Source organism: Pinus tabuliformis, chromosome 3_1 (assembly GCF_031772625.1).
Source record: "Pinus tabuliformis cultivar Carrire ecotype Pingquan chromosome 3_1, CPIR1, whole genome shotgun sequence".
NCBI classification, from domain to species: Eukaryota; Viridiplantae; Streptophyta; class Pinopsida; order Pinales; family Pinaceae; genus Pinus; species Pinus tabuliformis.
Genome location: NC_142301.1, coordinates 55,741,534 through 55,756,168, shown reverse-complemented (window position 1 = coordinate 55,756,168; position 14,635 = coordinate 55,741,534). Strand labels below are relative to the sequence as shown.

Sequence of the window (14,635 nt, the reverse complement as noted above, 5' to 3'; positions counted from 1 at the left end):
CGAACAAGGAAAAAACGAAGAAACAACCAAAGACACAGCTCAGTCGAGTACAATGTCTCAGCAGCAAGTTATTGCCTCACCACCAAGAGATGTCCCCCCTCATGTCATCGAAGCACCACTCGTCACGACAGAGCTAGATAAAGAGTGGGAAACCTTCAATGAATTGATCAATCTTGAAGGGCAAGTCCCGAAAACACCTGTGAATAATACACAGGTGGTGCAAGAAGTCGTTTCGACCATGGTCAGTAATGCCACAGAAGCTGAACACCTTCCTATCACTCCAACCTCAGAACTTCTACTTAACGTAGAAGAAATTCCTCCACTGGATGTATTCTACAGTCCCCAACACAAAGCAGTTGTAAGGAGACAGAGAAAGAAGAGAAAGCTTGAGAATACACTGTCTCAAAATGCTGAACATTTGGACGTCTTGTGGAAAGACCCAAATAATAATCCGACCGAAAATCTCACGAAGCTGTCTCAGATTGCAGGAGCATATGCTTCTGCAACTATTGACAAGGCCTCTGAAGTTCAACAACTTTTAAAGGAACAAGAAAATCATATACAACTGCTACAACAATAGTTGCAACAAGCCAACGCGAACACTGAAGCTTCCAGACAGCTCGAAAAGCTACAGGAAGACTTTCAACAGATGCAGATAGGCTATCAAAAAAGTCTTGAAGAAAAAGAAAAACAACTGCAGACGGTGCAAGAAATGCATAAAGATGAGCCTAAGCTGGCAGAGTTTATTTCAGAATCCATCGGCTTGAATGAGCAACTACTGCAACAACAAGAAGAGTTGGGATGTAAAATATCACAGTGGAGGCATTTTTTTGAGCTGAGCGACAAAATCACCAGTCAGGTGGTGGAATTGCGGAGCGACTATGATCAGAACGACAAGAGGGTGACAGAATATCTGACTTGGCAAGATGATGAGGAAGGGAAAAGAGCAGGGGCACCCAGGATTAATGAAAATCATAAGGAGCTTCTCTTTAATAAATGGGACGAACAAATCACGCAGGCGGAGCAAGCAGCAGAGACAGCGGCGACACAGGCAAGCATTCTTATCGACTGTGTAAATGAGAATTTACACAGGGCCAATTTAATTACAGAGACCACCCCGGGGTACCTACCAAACAAGTTGCAACTGGAGGCAGAAAGCGCAGGCAAAAGGGAAAGCAATCCAAGCATTGGCTAGGATGAATTGGGAAGGTTACTGGACGTACTTGGTTAAACCACACAGCCAATGGATGACGGTGAAGTGCATTACGAACGCAGCCGAGAAGGTAGCGCCAGCTCTCATAGATGCCATTTTCGCAGCCCAGCTCAGCGCAAAAATCAGCCAGCCGACTCTTCTCAAGCCTATGCTGGACACTTGCAACTTCAAAGATCAAGTTCACAAGTGATTTCATTTAGAATGTTGTTTTTTCCTTTTTAACTAAATTAGAAAAAGGACGGTCGTTTGAAAACCGTATCCTAAAATTTTGTAATGATACTATTATTAGAATTAGGAAGTAGTATTTTAACCCTTCTCATTGCATTGGAGAAGGGTCCAGAAATTTGTCAAAAACTTGTCCTCGGAACATGCACTTCTGCACCCTCAGAGGAGGTTTTGATGAATGGAAGGATCGAGATTTATTTATGTTTGCATTTTAATATCTTCTACTGATGTTGCACTTCTGTACTCTTGGTAGATGTTAGAAGTAAGTAGAGATGAATCGTTATTGCTTGAAGTTTGTGAGTGAAAATCAGTCGGACCCGCTACACCAAACGGGCAAGGAGCCGCCAACCAGGTTCCGGACCGGGTGGGTATCCCCCTTGTTGTTGACCCGATTTCGGGGCCCTCAATAGGTGGAAACCAAATGTGGGTAAAAACCACCGGCTACTGTCGTCTCTGTCTTCTTTTAATAATAGAAAATCTATTCCAATCTTGTACTGGTGTAGACTCATACCAGTACGCAGGCTTCTACCTGCAGAAGGTTACAATCTTCTCTCGTTCTCCAAATTCTACTGGAAGGGAGCTACAACCCCCTAGTTCTTGTACTAGCCGATATGTTTACTAGTACATAGGCAGTGACCTACAGAAGGCTATGACGTTCTTTCTTCCTCCAAGGAACACGTTTCATAAATTTTCAGAATGGATCCATCAACAACATCATAATAATCAAGTACATCTGCATCAACCAATCACTGAAACTCAATCATCACTTTTTGAATCATCCACAACTGAATCAATCAATCTCTTTGACAACTCATCGTCACTGTAGCAAATCACAATTAATCTGATCATTCAGAATAGTGTCACCAGAATACAAGCACCAGAATCCAAAGCAGAACCCAGAACTTTGCAACATCAAATAGAAACCAACTGAAACATACTTCATAAGGTATCCTCTACTTCCATGTGTCGAACCAGTGTGTATACATGCTTTTATCAAAGCCAACCAGCATTCACATCTGCAAATATTAATTCATAATTCTGTAGCTATTCCGAACTTCAGTTATACCCAAATCATAATATTTATAGAATAACACATGCGTCAGTATTCAGATCTAGACTATACATGATCAAACCACATAATGATAATTCATTTCAAGCCTTAAGATCCCAATCCATCATTAGATCTTATCCCTCATCAACTGCTAAGGTTCATCCTTGGTTTAGATCAAGCAAAGCACCATAAGCCAATAACTTTCATACTAGATCTCACACTTCATCAGATATTCGATACTTGCACACCTGGCCTAATGATCTTCTCCTCCTTATATAGTTTTAGGCCTTTCTCAATACCATGGACCAAAACCACTTAGGACCAATACCTTGGACCAAATACCTAGGGTCAATACCTCGGACCAAATACCTTGGACCAATACCTTGGATCAAAATACCTTGGACCAAATACCTCGGACCAAAAACTTAGTTTTCCAAGATATATGCGCTTTTCATTCTGTGAAAGTACGTGTGTACGTATACGCTACTTGTGTTCAGTGAACTTGAGTGTATACGCATCTTGGTCAAGGTGAACCTGTGTATATCTCTCTCTCTTCATTCTTTGTAGTTTGATATGTAATTCTTTGCTGTTGACATGCTGTATTGTGATCTTTCATCTGAGTGAGTTGCCATCAAGGACAACACCTGTATCATAATTCCAACAACATATCTGCTATTAAAATAAAATTTTCATTTACAAATATAAATATTTGAATACAAATTTATTAAACCTGAATTGCTCTTTCTCTCAAACGAATCTCCAATGATCTCCTCAAAACAATCTGCTCTGCTAGAAATAAGAATTACAAAAGTGAAAGCTATGCCCCACTAACATAGATCAAATTATGAAAAGAAAATCCCCTAATACCCTCAGATCTGAGTATTTTCCATCTTCACCTACATATATAATCCCCTTTATAAAAGTTTTTCAGAGCATAAAGTTGCAGAGAAAAGGAACCCTGAACATCAATATCAAATATGATATTTAATAATTACAAGAAACTCCAAAAATGTAGAACTGTTGAGAGTGGTTTTCTAGATCCTCAATTAGATATGTAAATTCTTCATTCTTCTCTTTGCTAGTCTCTTTCCATTCTTCCAAAGTGCCTTAGGTTCAACTTCTCCAACTGATCTCCTGCTGCAAACCATTCAAAACCAAAATAAAAATAAATTAAATTGCATACTAGAAATCTAAAAAATAAACTCCCATGAAATCACTAAATCAAAATAAGTAAAATCCAAAGAAATTCCCATGCTACGATTATTTCAAATGGATATAATTAGCCTTTGAGTATCGGCGGAGAATGAATTAGTGATAGTAGTTTTCCCAAGCCAATGAAATTTTCCGAAAACAAAATTGGGAAAACCATTTTATTTTAATCACAAATTCGTCACTTTATTTTATGCTAAATTTTTGGGTCATTAAATGATTAAATCTACTAAATTTAATATTCCCAGATTGTTCTCCTCGGTCTTAGCTTTCCAATGAGCTATTATGGGCTTCATTTGGCCAAATAAATCTCTAGATATGCCTATCCAAAGCCAAGAACCAGAATTGTAAAAAGGAGTTGTCTTTAATGTGACTTTTTGGACTTTCCAGTGCTGGAATCCGATGGAAAAATTTGAGGTGAAATCTTGATTTTTGTTATTTAAACTAGTTTTTTTACTGTATATATGGATTCGGCACCCTTAAAAACCCCTAGGGCACTTCGATTGCACAGGATTACCCATAAAACTTGTGATTTCAATAAATTCTTGCCGGATTTTAGAGAAATTATGTTAGGCCCCTATACTACTAGTGTAACCCCTTATTGTATTAGTATAACCCACTTATTATATTGATGTACCCATGTAGTGCCCATATTGTTACTATTGTGCCCCATAGAAGCCCATTATTGTTTTTATTGTGCCCTTACATTATTATTGTTATGTCGGCTCTGATTATGTTATGACCCCTTAGACTCCTATATATAGAAAGGAGGTCTTTTCATTTGTATCATCCAAGAATTGTTCATTTATGTAATTTAAAGGAGGTTTCCCCCTCGAAGATGCTGAATTCTAAGGCGTTGATCAATCTTTTCTATCTTTTCTTGAGCTGGTTTCATAACATTTGGTATCAGAGCTTTGGATTCTAGGGTTTCACTGCTCCAAACAGGTCATTGTGGAATTTTCGCTATAACATTTTTCTGTGACGTTTCAGAAGTTGCAAAAAAAACCCATTTGAGAAGAAATCGTGCTGAACCTTGGGTCCGAATTTCAAAACTTTTAGCACGATATTTGCGGATATAGGATCTGAGGAAGTTGGTCTTTTTGCAGACTCCTAAATTACATTCCAAACAGGTGACCTGGGGAAAATCATCATAACTTTCTCTCTGGGGATCAGATTGAAATTTCATAAGAAGGTACAGAAAGAGGATGGACTTTAGTTTCTTGTATGCATTTTTCAGATCCAAATGTCGAAAAAGTGACACGTGGCACTTCATACAAGTTCGCTCTTCTGGAAAGGTCTATAATCAAGTCATCTTGGGAGATTGTGCATAACTCTTTTTTAGAGAATCCAATTTGGATCATACTGGTGGCATTGGAAAGAGGACACAGAGGGCTACTATAGGTCACAATTTCAGAACTTAAAGATTTGAAAGTACAGATTTACAGTCGTTTCAAGGTCGAGCTCCTAAAATCAAGAAAAAGCAAGATGAGGAAGTTTGATGGCAAGGATCCGGTAAATTGGATACTTCAGATGGAGCAATATTTTGATCTACATGGTGTACAACTGTTACAAAAGGTATGTATTGCATCTTCATATTTAGAACCAGATCAATTTTTATGGTACGAAGGGCTTTGTTCTCGTAAACAACTTGTTACGTAGTCAATTTTCAAGGAGGAAATGATAGCACATTATGAGGATACAAAGAGCAACACCTTCTTTAGAGCAACACCACAATAATTGGAAAGAGTAAAAGGGCTTTGTGACATAGTGGAAAGAAAAATTATGGAAACCAGGAAGCGTACCCGTCACAACTATAAAGCTGGAAGTGTTGTTTCTCCTAGCCTTCCACAACCTACAAGGGTTACACCACAACAATTGGAAGAAAAAAGAGAAAAAGGGCTTTGTTACAATTATGATAGCAAATGCACTAAAGGTCATAAGTGTGCTGAGAAGAAATTATTTTACATAGAATATGAAGAGGAGGAAGAAAAGGATCAAGAAACATCAAAACAAGAAGATATACGCCAAGACCCCACCCCAGAGAAAGAAGAAATGAATCAGACCATATCTTGTAAAGCATTGGCAAGAATTACCACTCCTAAAACTCTCAATATAGAAGGACATATCAAGAAGAAAAATGTGCAAGAAGTGAAAGATCACATCGAGAAAGAAGAAATGAATCCAACCATATCTTGTAATTCATTGTTCGAAATTACCACTCCTCAAACTATCAAGATAGAAGGACATATCAAGAAGAAAAATGTTCAAGAAGTGAAAGATCACATCGAGCATCAAGAAATGAATTCGACCATATCTTGTAAAGGATTGGAAGAAATTACCACTCCTCAAACTCTAGAGATAGAAGGACATATCAAGAATAAAAAGGTTCAAGCAGTGAAAGATCACATCGAACATCAACAACAAGTTCTCCAACTTTTAAAGGATAACGCCACTTCGGTGCAAAATCAAACGAAACAACAGGTAGATAAACATCGTAGTGAAAAATGTTTTGATGTAGGTGATTGGGTATTTTTACTGCTACATCTCAAGCAAGCTATTTATGAGAAGGAAATGTTGGCAATACTACATGCACTTAAAAAATGGCGACCTTACCGAATGGGAAGACTCTTCAAGGATGAGGATGTGGAAGCATTATTTTGTGCTATTTATATTATCCAACCAGATTGGATAAACGAAGCAAGGGATGAATGGAAGAAGGACGAAGAAGTATGGCCACTTATTCAAAAGTTGCAAAAGATCCCAATTCAAACAATATTTCCAGAAATTGAAGAGGAAGGAAAAATCATATTGGAACCTGGAGCAGTCATAGAAACAAGAACCCGACAGATACGAAATCGATCAATTTCAGAGTATCTCATAAAGTGGAAGAACTTACCCGCTGAAGATTCCACATGGGAGGACAAGAATTTCATACACAAGCATCAAGAACTACTCAAGCGTTGAGGACAACGCTTTTTGAAGGAGAGGGGCATGTTAGGCCCCTATACTACTAGTGTAACCCCTTATTGTATTAGTATAACCCACTTATTATATTGATGTACCCATGTAGTGCCCATATTGTTACTATTGTGCCCCATAGAAGCCCATTATTGTTATTATTGTGCCCTTACATTATTATTGTTATGTCGGCTCTGATTATGTTATGACCCCTTAGACTCCTATATATAGAAAGGAGGTCTTTTCATTTGTATCATCCAAGAATTGTTCATTTATGTAATGTAAAGGAGGTTGCCCCCTCGAAGAGGCTGAATTCTAAGGCGTTGATCTATCTTTTCTATCTTTTCTTGAGCTGGTTTCATACCAAATTACACCCGAAAACTCACCGTAAAAGCTTCCAAAAAGTCACACTAAAGACAACTCCTTGTAAAAATGCATGCTTGGGTAAAAATTAACCGTTTTTAATTAAAAATTCTAATTTTAAATTAGATTAATAAATATTTATTAATTAAAAAATAAAAAATTAGAAAAAGAAGATCGACCGCAGCGTGACCTAGCTCCCGCGCCGCCCCGTGCTGCGATCGCCTGCTCCTTGCTGCTGCGGCCCTCCTGGCAGCCATGCCTAGCGATGGGGAGGCGGATCCCCCCCCTCTCCCTCCTGAAGTCATTGAATTTCAGAAAATGATTGATGCATGCAGCAGACGCCCTCCATCTGCTCAACAACAGAAATTTGTCAAGAAAAAAGACTGCATCCCCATGGTGGCCCTCCCTGAGGAAGAAACCTATCGCTCTGCACTGAATCTAGCTGATAGAGGGCTCATTGGGTAGTTCACTGGCCTCTGGCCATCACCCAAATCTGTAGAAGACTGGATCAAGAGAAACTGGACCCCTCTGATCAAGGAAGGGATCAAATCATATTTTGTAGGTAAAGGCTTCTTTGTATTCGTCTTTGAATCAACAAAAGACCAGAGTCTCATCTTCAGGAATGGGCCATATTTCATGGGGCCATAGGGATTATATTTCAATAAATGGTCTCCAGATTTCAACCCGACCCAGGATGTTCCTTCTGCGGTTCCAGTGTGGGTGTGGCTCCCCCATCTCCCCTTGCATTGCTGGAGTCAGAAATCTCTCCAAATCATCAGCAACTCCCTTGGTAAATACATTGATCAGGCCATAAGGAAAGATCAGTACTCCCGTGCCCGAATATGCGTGGAAGTAGATCTGGAAGAAGGATTACCTGAAGCAATAAAACTCACAGTGGCTGGATGGTCCCATATTCAAGAGCTGGATTACGAGCAGATCCCCTTTAAATGCAGACACTGCCATGGCTATGGACATTTCGCAAAACACTGTAAGAAAAAAACGGAAGAGCAGAGCCACACCCCCAAGGGAGATCAATGGACCTCAGTCCAGAAAACGGGCCATGCAAAAGCATCAGGGAAAGGAGCCACAAAGGGGAATAATCAAGGAAAACCCAGCAATGAAAATGAAACCCACCAGAAACTGGACGAGATCCCAATCCCCGAAGAAGCCTCTCCATCAGAACCCCCAGTTACGGATCTGACCATTCCAGCACAGGTCGAAGAACCACAGGCAAATAAAGAGGGAGGCGGAGATGTATCGCTTGGTTCTCCTCAGGGCAGCCCCTCCATGCCTTCGTATGCAGATATAACAAAGAAGAAAAAAGTGCCAGAACCTTCAGACTCCTCAGAGGAAGAGACCTATGAGAGACCCTCGAAGAAAGCAGGTAGGAAGACCCACAAAGCAGTCAGGGAGGAGGAGGCAGAGCGTCTCAAAATGCAAGGCAGCCAGTCCACAATAGAGATGACTATAGGAAGAAATACTAGAGGAAGATCCACCAAGGGAGGAATCCCAAATCCCTCGCCAGGTAAATAATGTGTATAGTCTCTTGGAACTGCAGAGGCCTGGGGACCCAACCAAAAATTGAAGCTGTCAAAGATCTGATGAAAATAGAACCCTCAAACATCCTCTTGCTCCAAGAGACCAAAATCGAAGGGCAAGCCCTTAAGGATATCAGCAAATCTAAATGGAAGAAGAACGAAGGCATAACAGTCAGCTCAAGGGGAACCTCGGGAGGCGTTGCAACTCTCTGGTCGGAAGATCAGTTCCACCTGTTAAACTCCCATGAGACCCAACACTGGATCTTCACGGAGCTCAAGCATCTTGAAAGTAAGTTAACTATAGCCTTATTCAATCTATATGTTCCTGTTATTTATGCAGAAAAAAGAGACTGCTGGAATACTCTCTCGGCCTTCTTAGATCACCACTCCCTAAATAACATCGTCCTGGGAGGAGATCTTAACTTAGTCATGAAGCCAAAGGAAAAAAGGGGGGGAAACAGCAGCAGAGATCAGCTGCTGCCTTTGGTAGAGGAATTAATGCAGCAGAGGGATCTTCTAGACTTTGCCCCGGTGAGAGGCAAATATACTTGGACCAATAACAGAACTGGGCCTGACCACATCGCTGCCCGGCTGGACAAATTTCTAATTCAAAGCTCCCTGCTGATGGAAAATCTCCTCATATCAACAAAAATTCTCCCCAAGCTCTCCTCGGATCACAAGCCAATTCAACTCCTTTTGGCCCCCGAAGAAGACCTTGGCCCTATTCCCTTTAAATTCAGTCCACTTTGGATTGAAAAAGCAGGGTTCATGGATACTATCCAATCGGCTTGGGATATCCCCATCAACGGATCCCCAAGCTTTGTGTGGGAGCAAAAATTAAAAGCCACCAAAAAAGCCTTAAAAGAGTGGCTAAGGAAACTCCACAACCCCTCTACCCAGCAGAGAAAAGTCGATGTTCAGCAGCTGGAAACCTTGCAAATTGGTATGGAAGGGCTTCACATCACCCCGGAAATTTTAAACAAAGAAGCAGCCTATCAAAGAAATATCCATCAATCTTTCAGAAGGGAAGAAGAGCACTGGAGACTTAAATCTCGCAGCCTTTGGTTAAAGGCAGGAGACCGAAACACCTCCTTTTTCCATCGACAGTACAAAGCCCGCCTATCTCGGAATCACATCACTGAGATAAAAAATGATGAAGGGCAGATCTGCAACAAATTTGACCAAATAAAAATTGCAGCTGAAAATCATTTTAAAGATCTATACGGCACAAGGCATGAAGGCAGCAAAGAAGATACTGAAGATCTCCTCTCTCATATTCCCCACCTCATCACCCATGAGGACAACCAGGCTTTACTGAAACCCTTATCTGAAGAAGAAATCATCAAGGTTATTTGGGCAATGGAATCAGATAAGGCCCCTGGGCCAAACGGATTCACAATACACTTCTACAAAGTCTGCTGGGACATCATCAAAATAGATTTGCTGAAAATGATACAAGGTTTCTTTGGAAAATCCAAGGTTGGGGGAGGCATCAACTCCACCTTCCTTGCTCTAATTCCAAAAGAGGCCAATCCGGAAACTTTCGGCAGGTTTAGGCCCATCTCTCTATGCAACGCCTCCTATAAAATCTTGTCTAAAATTATTGCAAATAGAATCAAACCCCTTCTTGACAAACTAATATCCAATGCCCAAGGGGGCTTCTTCAAAGGCAGACACATCTTAGACAACATCATCCAAGTGCAGGAAGATATCCATTCCAACAAACAGAGGAAAGAGAAAGGGATGCTGATCAAGCTTGACATGGCTAACACATTTGACAGAGTCAACCATTCCTTTCTCCTCCAAGTCCTCCGATCCTTCGGCTTCCCTCCTCAGTTTATCAATCTCATCAAAGCTTGCATCTCAAACCCCTGGATAGCCCCCATGGTCAACGGTCACCCAACATCCTTCTTCCAAGCTCATCGTGGACTAAGGCAAGGCTGTCCACTCTCACCTTTCTTGTACATTCTCATGGCTGATTCTCTTAGCAGGAAGCTGGCCACGGAAATGAACTCTAGAGATCTCCCAGGAATCCGAATTGCAAATGCTCTAAAGCCAATAAATCATGCTCTCTTTGCAGATGACTCCATTCTCCTAGGCAGAGCCTCTACTAGAATAACAACTAATTTCGATGCTGTGCTAAAAAGTTATTGCAGAGCTTCAGGAGCTGTGATAAATGACAGAAAGAGTTTGATCTTTGGATGGAATGTAAGTCAACACAATCTCAATATCATATCCCAGACCCTTGGATTTGAGTGCTTCGCACATTGGGACAACATCAAATATCCCGGCTTACCCCTCACATCTGGAGTCAACAATAGATCTCTATGGCATGGCATCATTTGAAAAATTAAAGACAATATCACTTCCTGGGGAGGTTATTGGCTAACCAAGGGAGGGAAAATTATCCTACTTAAATCTGTCTTATCTGCTCTCCCCATTTATCAAGCCTCTTTCCTTCTGGCCCCGAAACACATTATGGAACAGATCTCTTGTCTCCTGAGAGACTTTCTCTGGAAAGGAGGCAGAGGCAATCACAATAAAATGCATTTGGCAAACTGGGAACTAGTCAAGCGGCCAATACTGGACGGAGGGCTACAGATCAGAGACCCTGCTCTTTCTAATCTGTCACTTGGATGCAAGCTCCTATGGAAAATATATTCAGATCCCTCACACCCGGTCAGTGAAACGCTCACCTCCAAATACGCGCAGGGGATCTCTCTCAGGCACCTGTCAGCAAACAATACAACCGCAGGCACACACACCTGGAACCTCTGCAGGAAAAGCATCAGCAGTTTCAGGAAACATCTGTACCGCATTCCGGGCAATGGGGAGAAGACCCTTCTCTGGAAAGACCGCATCATGAACAGTCCCCCTCTCAACTCCCACGAAGAAATCCGGGACCTCAGAGATTGGCTCCACGAAGCAGGAATAAGAAAGCTGAATGAAATCTCAGCTTGGGATAGTAAAGGGAACTGGATCGACTGGGTGATCCCACCTGTGCCGGCGCAGTTCCAATACCAAATCGTAATTCTCAAATCGCTGCTCTCAAACGCAACGCCGGTCCACCGCAACAACGCAGACAGATGGGGGTGGGGTGATACTGGGTTTTACACGTCAACTTTGGGTTATTCTGCCCTGCAGATCAAAAAAGATAGACTTAGAACGCCATCGCTATGGAAACATGTATGGAGCGCCAAGGGGCTACCCAAAGTTAACTTCTTTTTTTGGATCCTCATGCAGAATAAACAACTCACAGGGGATAACTTGTCAAAACGAAATTTTGTTGGGCCTCATAGATGCGCAATGTGCAGAAACTCTGGAGAAACAACCTCCCACCTGTTCATTGACTGCGTTTTTGCCAAAGAAGTTTGGAAACTAACTCTCCTTGGACTGCCCGCCTCCCCTCCCCATCACAGCTCCGTGGCTGATCTATTTTCTGAATGGTTTCAATATTACCCTCAAATCATCCCCAATAAATCCCTGTGGTTTCACATTTGGCTCTCCATTCCCAAATTTGTATGCTGGGAAATCTGGCTTGCCCGGAATGACTTAATCTTCAACAATTCCTCTCGCTCTCCTGCTAAATCCGCCTCAATTGCAAAAGCTCTTCTTATCGAATCTGTCCTCCTGCATTCCCAAATCTCTGACTTCTCCCTTCTCCCCTCTGAAAAGGCTTGGCTGAACCTTCATAGCCCTCATCCCATAAGCAAAGCCCGTCCCCTTCCCCCTCCCCTCCCCTCTCCATCTTGGAAAATCAGAGAACCTGAAGCTGCCTTTCAAACCTGGTGGAAGACCCAAAACACAACTTCAATCTTCTTCGATGGTGCCTCCAAAGGAAATCCGGGGGTTGCGGGAGCTGGAGGAGTCATCTACTTCTCAGATAACCCCAGAAAAGTCCATTTTTGCTGGGGGCTCGGTATTCGCACAAACAATCAGGCAGAGCTCCTTGCTCTCACAAAAGCCTGCCAAATAGTTCGGGATAAAGGCATCAAAGAATGCCAAGCATTCAGAGACTCCGAAATTCTCATTAAGAAGATCAACTCGGATGACCAGTTCAACAATGCTATTCTCAACAAGTCTCTGAAAAGGTTAAAGCTAATTCTGCAAGATTTCACCTCCTTCAAAATATACCATATCCTCAGAAGTCTGAATAGGGAGGCGGACGAAATGGCAAACAAAGGCTGTCTCTTAAATGGAAAACAAAGGCTGTCTCTTAGCACCGGGAACACTCAACAACAATGGCAATAGTGCTAACTCATATTGCATTCCTTAACTCAAGGGCAGAATAGAACAAGAAACAGGAAGCATGGATTACAACATATTGAACATTCTTGAGAGGATTATGACTGACAATTTCGGCACATCAACTGTAACAGTGTATAGCATGATGTGCACAGGTAAATCTGGGGACCTTTCTCCATCTTAAAATCAATCAGACTGTGTAGTAGCTGCTTGATAAAGACGACGGCCTGCAATTGCTTCGTCAAGGATATCGGAACAGAGGAGCCATTCATTGTTACTGCCAAGTCTTTCTACCTCTGATACTGAAGGCGGTATATGCACTTTACCATGGCACTCATATGGACACTGTTGGTAACCACTCTGTCGACGACTCTGCATTCAGATTGGGCTCGGATGGAGGACTTCTTATAAGGACACTGTTGGTTAGTTCTTTACCGACGCTTCTGCACTCAGATTGGGTTCGGATGGAGGACTCCAGCTTTGACATCAACTGATGGTAACAGCCTGATTCTGAAAACAATAGCCTACAGTGGATAGTAACTCATCACGCGCCAGAACCTCCAGTGGTTTCCAGCTAAAGCCACTGCAAACCTTGTCATCATGTCGGATAATGAGCAGAGTTCTGAGAGGTACCCTCTAGTGTATCGTCCAGGCATTCCAGACTTCTTAGGCATGTGGAATCTTCTTAATGGCGGAAAAGATGTAAGGAAAAGCTATGTAAAAATGGTTGATTAGGCTTAGGCCCAACCAGACTTCATTAATAAATTATATCCGTTACAGTTAAAAAAAATAAAAATAAAAATAAAATAAAATAAAAATTAACAGCAATTAATATATACAAATTAAATTAACAAGATTAAATTACTAACAAAATAATTCAATTACAAATTAATTAAAAATTAAATTAGATACATTATTAATTAAATATTACATTAAAAATTATATTATCTAATTACAAGATTAATATATATATATATATATATATATATATATATATATATATATATATATATATATATATATATATATATATATATATATATATATATATATATATATATATATATATTTTAAGTGAGTGGCTATTTGGGCTTCTCATTAAGAGGCCTGAGAATCTTTTAATAAAATGAAATGAAATGATATTTTTACGTCCGCGAGACTAAAAATAGTCTATGGGACTATTAGTTCCCTGCTTTTTGTATTTTACAATTCAATTATTTTCTTGTTCAAATTCATGGTGAGTTGGCCCAACTTTCCAACAATCCCCTCGCTGAAAAGACAATGCCAAGAAACTGATGCTAGCATATTCTCATAACTTTCTCTGATGTCTTTGAAATCATCACATCCCAAAATGAAATGTTTTTCTGATTCCACTGCCCCATATATGCAAAATGTACTCACCCGTTCTTCCCAAGCTTCTTTAGGCCTTTTCCACCATCTTGTTTCACACCAAAGTTGATGCAAGTTGTTTATTAATTAAGCAATAAGAACATTTTCCCTCCACAAATTGCTAGCTCCAATGAACTCTTTTTTTGGTAGATCACACGTAGGGTTGAATTCCTCAATGTAGCATTTCTTCTTTCTACCCAGCTCTTTTCCCCATACCCGTTTATGAAACTTCTCCATAACAAAATCCTTTAGCTCCTTGCTATTTGTGGGATAGGCATTGACGTAGATATTCCATTTTTTCATCCATATGTAGTTTTGTTTCATCCATTTTTTCTTTCTTTCACTCATGCCTCCATTGAAGATAACACTAGACCATCTGCATACTCCCATTTGCACAATTCTTTTTAGATATCTTATGAGCCGCACCATAGCAATTTCTTCGAT

General features: G+C 40.8%; 1 protein-coding gene across 1 annotated transcript; it reads left to right on the top strand.

The window, feature by feature from the left end:
* Window positions 1-7,274: 7,274 nt before the first annotated feature.
* On the top strand, window positions 7,275-12,808 carry LOC149185743 (uncharacterized). Its single transcript, XM_089409133.1, has 5 exons — window positions 7,275-7,480; window positions 7,799-8,544; window positions 8,898-10,107; window positions 10,549-10,765; window positions 11,045-12,808. Exons 1-5 carry the CDS (start codon window positions 7,275-7,277, stop codon window positions 12,806-12,808), a joined length of 4,143 nt encoding a protein of 1,380 aa, XP_089265259.1.
* Window positions 12,809-14,635: the final 1,827 nt, after the last annotated feature.

Bases quoted from the DNA above. Each gene is read 5' to 3' on its own strand.
- LOC149185743 (XM_089409133.1), top strand. From the start codon at position 7,275: ATGCCTAGCGATGGGGAGGCGGATCCCCCCCCTCTCCCTCCTGAAGTC. The intron at 7,481-7,798 runs GTAGTTCACTGG...CCAAATCATCAG, and splicing joins GCTGATAGAGGGCTCATTGG to CAACTCCCTTGGTAAATACA. The intron at 10,766-11,044 runs GTAAGTCAACAC...ATTATGGAACAG, and splicing joins GTTTGATCTTTGGATGGAAT to ATCTCTTGTCTCCTGAGAGA.